The sequence below is a fragment of the Pundamilia nyererei genome, unplaced genomic scaffold (assembly GCF_000239375.1).
Source record: "Pundamilia nyererei isolate P.nyererei 1_Seehausen unplaced genomic scaffold, PunNye1.0 scaffold00361, whole genome shotgun sequence".
Taxonomy (NCBI): domain Eukaryota; kingdom Metazoa; phylum Chordata; class Actinopteri; order Cichliformes; family Cichlidae; genus Pundamilia; species Pundamilia nyererei.
This window is the reverse complement of record NW_005187762.1, coordinates 327,840-334,314: the sequence shown is the minus strand read 5'-3', so window position 1 is coordinate 334,314 and position 6,475 is coordinate 327,840. Positions and strand designations below refer to the sequence as shown.

Sequence of the window (6,475 nt, the reverse complement as noted above, 5' to 3'; positions counted from 1 at the left end):
CAGTGGATGAACTGTAGGGGTGAAGCACAGCCCAATATAAGATAAAGAAGGATTATTTTGAATATAAATCATGAAAAGCTACTCTATTCTATTCTACTTGAGGAATAAAACTATGGAGCTCAAAATGTGCTCCATAGATTTGAAGTTACTACCCAGCACTGTAGCATCGGCCGCAGTGAGCTGACAGGCCACCAGGTGGAGCTCCCTCAGTGATGGGTGAAGGTTCCCCAGCAGGCCTTGCAGACCACCGCCCCCAACGCCGCTGTTCCAGGACAAATCAAGAACTTCCAGAGCAGGGATGTAGCTGAGAGCTTCACCTGCACAAAACACGGAAAAATCCAACGACATGTGATCAGACAAAAGTTTTTCTGTCAAGGCAAGAGTGTGAACCATTCAGCAAAGCCTCATGGGAGCTGTAGTGAGGAAGGAAATCAAGCAAAAATAACTTGATTGCATAAAGAGATTGTTCTGTTATAGCTATAAATAAGAATAAATAAAGCAGAGTGTCTGCACTGAAGATCCCACCAAGAGCAACGACGTCTTCGCCATTTAGCCTGCAGCTGCAGAGCCTCAGCGTCCTGACCTCGCCCACGTGTTGCAGATGAGACGTCAGAGCCGTCAGGGATCCACCGATCAACTCGTTCCAGGAGATGTCCATCTCTTCCACCTGGGGGAGGAACTGCAGCAACGTTGCTGAGAAGAAACGGCAAGAAAAACATCTGTCTGCCTTTCTGCCAGCTGACGCCTTACAATGAAGTCACATTACTTTATTCAGACTTAATTTCAGATGCTCCGCCTCTTGAAATGAAGCTGCATCATTGTGTTTGTGCCTTTGGGCGTATTTTTAATGCAGTTATCTGACAGATACCATGTCTGTCTTGTGTGACAGGTATGTGCGTTTTTGTACCAAGCTCCAGCAGGTCTGTAGCCGTCAGATCACAGTGAGCCAAACTGAGGCTCCTGTTGTCAGCTTTCTTCCCGAGTCTCTTCAAGAAAACACACACTCGACCCCAGCCGACGTCCCGCTCACTCTCTGCTGACGCTGCAAAGCCTGAAACACACGATACACACCCACAGGGCTTAGCATGTCACTGTAAACTGATTTTCCACAGTAACCTCTATTTTCTTGAGCTCTGTATTTTGTTTCTGAACCTCTGATTTTATCCACCTTTTTAAAAAAAAATAAAGCAACCTCTTTACGCTTTCCTCTCTAAAAACTAGGACATGTTTGAAATACTAGGATTTTTCTTTCTTTCTCTCTTTTAAATGATCTTTTAAGTCACTTTCTCTTAAAAAGACTGCAGTACTGTGAATACAGAATGGTTGCTTCTCCTAAACAGACTGGTTCTTATACAGCTTTTCTAGTTGAGCAATTAAAGTGCGTCATTTTTTTCTTGATGTAAAGGCTTTCTATCTGACATTAACACTCCAATGGATGCAATCGGAGAGCAGCTTGGGGTTAGCATCTATCCCGAGGATATTTGGCATGCAGACCGGAGCAGTCAGGGCTCAAACCACCAACCTTCTGATTAGTAGATGTCCTGCTCTACCTTTTGACCTACAGCTGCCCCAGACTCCTGGGGCCCTCAGTGTAACCTTGAACTAAACACCCATTAAAAAAAATCTAAGTTAAAATCTCGTGCTGCTTTGAACAGTACAAACCTGAGTTCGGTCCTCTGTCCTCTTTCATCTCCGATTCTCCGTCCTCGGGGATCCCCGGCCGGTCCGAGGTCCACGACAGGAAGCGTCCTAACGGCTTCCTGTCTGAGGCCGTGCGCTTCCTGCGGATCTGACTCATGATCACATCAAGTGGGGAACCTTTCCACCTGCTGCCACTGCCGTCCCGCCCCCGCTGACCATCTAATCAATGATAGGAGGAGAGAAAAGTTGAGTCTCGTCAAAAGTCACAGTTTGACATCTGAGATTATTTAAGGGATGAGCGATGGATGGGGTTAGCTATAAATCCTGTGGTGTATGGACTGGTTCAAGCTACATACCCGTCCCTGTAAAAACACTGAACTGCCTCTTCAGATACCAAATTAAATTACCAATTAAAAACAAAGAGAAATCATTATCATTACAGTGGTTTTGATTCATATGTGCATATTTACAGGTTTATTAAATTATAATTAATGTGAAAATATCTATTTATGACTTGCAGGGACAGAAGGTAGAGACTTATCTGTTCTTCCTTATTTTCTGTCACATGTATCCTGTTCCTGTGCTAAACCTGCTGATAAAGAGGTCGGTGTGTGTAAAGTAACACCTGAGGGCCAAAAGTTCACACTGATCCAAAAACACTCCGTTTTGCACAGTTTTTTCAACTCTCTGTCTGTATGATGTAATAGAGAGGAGATATGCAGATACAGAAGCTTCACCCATTTCCAGCTTACGAGCAGGAGCCAATCAGAAGTAAGCTGGCTTGAAGGGGGAGGGGTTTAATTGGTTTTGTTATAGATAGGCAATGAACTGATGCGGTTCACCAAAGCCCAGTAAAGGCTAAAGAAGGGTTATTTTGAGCTGCCAGTCATGCCAAACTACTCTAGTATAGTGGAATAAAAAATTGTGCTTGAAGCAGAATTGGTCCAACTTAAAGAAGAAGTAAGAACAAGTAAAAACAGGGATACTGAAAGTATGCAGCGTAGTGCAGGTGTGCGCAAGTGTTTGAATGCACTACCCGCGTATATGAGCCTCTTCACTAAGGTTTCAGTTGCTGTCTTATTTGCTCCTTTAGGAGTCCCCACAGAGGATCTGGATATCCGCTGGTTTTACTTTAGATATGTAAGTTTAATTTGATGCTGAATTTTTTTGTAGTAGAGCTGAAGGATTATGACTTTGACTTAGTACAGAATCTACCACTGCTACTTGTTTCTACACTAAAACAGTTAATCGATACAAAAACTGCAGACACTTTTCATGCAGTGCGTGTGTAGTGGAGCACAGAGCTCACTATTTAAAAGAACACATGAATGAATATCTTTATTTTCATTGTCGCTTGAACAGCTAATTTAAAACAAACATGCTGCCTCCAACTCGTAATCCTGGGAAAGCACCTGGCTAACATAGTGTTGAAACAAGGTGTTACTATTTAATATACTGCTTAGAAAAAGGCCGCAAATGGCCTGAAATGGTCACAGCACTGAGATTAAACATTAACCTGTTGGTAATTATACCTTCCTGTATTACAGGTCCTGTTAAACTAGTCAATGCTTAAAACTTTAGCATATAAAAATAACCCTGCAGTGAAATTAGAGCCATGAAAAACCTCCTTTATTTTCAAGCTAGTTTAGGTTTTTGAATCAGCAGCAATAAAAGATGGATTCAGAGGAAGAATTATAATCTTTCAGGATAAAAATCAGGGTTTGTAGTTTAATTGTTGATGTACTGAAGAGCAGAAGTCCTCTTACCTGCAGACTCCATAATCTGAAGACAAAACACAAACAAACTATTGAAGATATAGATATATATCGGGTGTGTTTTTATGAGTCAGTCGCGACTCGCTGACGGTCAGTTTGGAGAAAAACATAACAAGAAAAAACAAACAAACAAACGACTCTCCCTAAACTCTGCACCGAGTCTGAATCACGCCCGCAGGATCCATAAAGTCCAAGAATTCGGCGTTTTCCTCAATCACTCCTTCTACTTCTCTCTGAGCGGAGACGGAGAGGCTGCCACCTGCGTGACGTCACGTCCCGTGCTCGTCAGGTGGATCAACCCGGAAGCGCGACACCACCTTCAGTAAATTGTTGCCATAGAAGCCATTAAAATGCAAATATTTATACACGGTTATAAGACCGTGGAGGTCAGTTTGAGAATATTTTGAAAATAAAAACATACAATACAAAAATATAAACATTTAAATTTTTAAAAGGGAGTTTGTTCAAGTTCAAAAACTACTTCAAAAGCTACTGAAAATAAATCCATACTGGGTCATAGAGGTGTATGTTAATATATTCGTATATGCTGATATCCATCTTTTGCTATGTGGTAACATTAAAAAAAAAGTAGTCGTTTAGAAGAATTATTAAAGCCGAATTAACCATAAACAGATTTTTTTTGATCTGCAACACAACGTGTGCAGAAAAGTATCACTGAACTACTGCTAACCTTAAACAAACAAAAAAAATCTTTAAAACGTAAAGATTCTTAGGCGAGGTCTGAGCGTCCCATGATGCATTGCCTCAATACGGCATTGCACATCGCCTCCTAATTATATAAAAGTAATTTATCATTGTATGGAATATACTACTGTTAGGTTTTAAGGGGTAATTTAAGCAATTCTAACGATCTGTAGCATCTGCACTGAGGCGGGAGGTCGAACCGTTCAGAACTCGCTTGACAATGATTAAGATTTTAGGATTTCTATACAGTTGAACGAATCCCCGCAATTCATCAGTGCGATTAATGGTTCAAAGCATTAAGAAACTGTTCATATTTAATTCTGCATAGTTTGTATGGCTTTTAAACTTACTCCCACACGTTTTTCAACGCTTTTTGACCTCGGGGGTATTTTCAACCCCTGACGGCAATTTCAAAGGGCAAAATGACGTTTTATTTTTAAATTTAATTCGGACCTCTAACAGCCATTCATACAATGAATGGACCAGTGTCTACTTTTAATAGTTTGTTGTTGTTTTTTTAAATTTGTAAGCTCTCTGGGACGACACAAAGTTTAATCTTATTATCACATAAAACAAAGAAAAGGGGGCCATTCACCATTTTTTAAAAGGAAAAAAAATTTTTTTTTCTTTATTACAATTTGGTCAAAATTAAAACTTATCCACCAAGTAATTTCATCTCTGAGTTTCCCTGTAACAGCAAGAATGATGCTCAAAGACGACCTGGTTCCTTCCAAATTGATTTTATTCCACCTGTAATCTGAGGTTAGTACAGATCATCTCCAAACTGGTTTCTGGAGTTTTGTTACGACAGTCTGAAGCGCCTCCTCCCTTCCTGGGTCCTCCTTCATCTCCAGCACGAAGCAGAAGTTCAGAGCTCGACTTTTGCATGTCGCTGCAGAGGAAGAGGAGCAGAGCGAGGAAGCGTCTTCAAACCGCCGATATGTCCGTGTTCACTTCCCCTCCCTCCTCCGTGTGGGGAACAAATAAAAATAAAAAAAACAAAAAAGAAGAGAAGAGTGTGATGGCCATGCGTTTGCTAGTCTCAGTCGTCGTCCACTGTGGGTGTGATGGTCACGCCTCTCCTGATTTGTCCCCAACCAATCAGACTGCAAGGAAGACAGAGAGAGAGAGTTACACATCAGGAGGCGTGTTCTGACACTGCAGCCAGAAACATCTGTGCAAACACCACACACACATCTCCGCCCTCACTCTTACCGCCAGTGTTTCTCCACACGTCTGCTCAGAGCGATCTTCTCTCCGACCTCTGTGCACACCGGGTTAGTCAGCACGATTTTGGCCAGATCAGCTTTGACCGCACTGACACGGCCACCTGTCGACAGCGAGCCGATGTTTACCATCAGCACCTCGTTCTTGGACAGTTTCTGAACCTGCAGGTCAGGAAGAGAGTCAGGCTGTTAATACCAAAGTCTGAGAAGCTCACGCATCTTTCCTCCCTTTCCCACAAGGCATTGCTCACCTTAGCAGCCTTCTTGTCTCCCTCTGTGCGGACTCCAAGCAGCCTCCTGAGCAGGAAATAGGAGATCTCGAGCTCAGTGAAGATCTCCGGGAGCGCTCCGACGGCGCCTAGCACCTGACCGACCATACGATCTGCTCGGCACAGCGTCGGGTCGATCTTAGTACCCACACCTGCACAAAACACATAGTTTACTCATGACTTCTCCACCATTTGGCTTGGTGCTGTAGTCACCAACTCACAAACATGATGAAGGGGATGGTGGTAAGTTTTGGGAGGACCAGGTCAAAGCTTAACACTGTTTCCATGCGGGGAGAGTAAGTGAAGGCGGTGAGGAGCTACAAATACCTGGGTGTTCACCTGGACTGGTGATGTAGCACCAAGGCTGTTTACAGTAAAGAACAGATGTAACTCTACTTCCTGAGGAAACATTTCTTTTAAAAAAATACAGCAGTTTTTGTTGCGGCCATCTTTTGGCGCAGCATCACAGCCGGTGACACCAGGAAGCCAAACAGGACAGTTTGGCTCTGAAATCTCCGTTACAACCCAAAACAGCTCGAGAGGGTTTATCAGCAGGAGGCTCCTTTGACCCTCTGGTAGTAAGAACAGATGCAGGACCGCCGTTTCTTAAATTCAGTTTTTTATATTTGTTATCTTGTATCTTGTAGTATTGCAGCTTGCATGTGTGTGTACTCTGGCTTTTATTTATAAAAGCTGTTGTGTGTTTTTAATAATCTGTATTTGCAGTACTGCAGTCTTTTTAAGAGGTTTAATAAAATAAACAGACCTAACTAACCAACACCAAAGATAGGAAATCAACCCATCTACCCACCAACCAAGACAACCCAAACCCAACTAATACTACCTCTAATAACCAACC

The 6,475-nt window shown here is 42.5% G+C and overlaps 2 protein-coding genes across 2 annotated transcripts in view; both read right to left on the bottom strand.

Annotated features, from left to right (window-relative positions):
* lrrc31 (leucine rich repeat containing 31) overlaps nt 1–3,474 on the bottom strand; it is a 5,575-nt gene extending 2,101 nt beyond the window's left edge. The window contains exons 1-5 of the mRNA XM_013915768.1: nt 3,408–3,474; nt 1,663–1,860; nt 908–1,051; nt 526–693; nt 153–317 (exon numbers count right to left, since the gene is read on the bottom strand). Coding sequence (XP_013771222.1) covers nt 153–317; nt 526–693; nt 908–1,051; nt 1,663–1,860; nt 3,408–3,420 — 688 coding nt within the window. The 5' untranslated portion in view covers nt 3,421–3,474. The remainder of the gene's footprint in view (nt 1–152; nt 318–525; nt 694–907; nt 1,052–1,662; nt 1,861–3,407) is intronic.
* Nucleotides 3,475–4,845: 1,371 nt separating this feature from the next.
* The window catches only part of eif2s3 (eukaryotic translation initiation factor 2, subunit 3 gamma), a 7,215-nt gene continuing 5,585 nt past the window's right edge, over nt 4,846–6,475 (bottom strand). The window contains exons 10-12 of the mRNA XM_005752458.1: nt 5,599–5,768; nt 5,337–5,509; nt 4,846–5,227 (exon numbers count right to left, since the gene is read on the bottom strand). Coding sequence (XP_005752515.1) covers nt 5,164–5,227; nt 5,337–5,509; nt 5,599–5,768 — 407 coding nt within the window. The 3' untranslated portion in view covers nt 4,846–5,163. The remainder of the gene's footprint in view (nt 5,228–5,336; nt 5,510–5,598; nt 5,769–6,475) is intronic.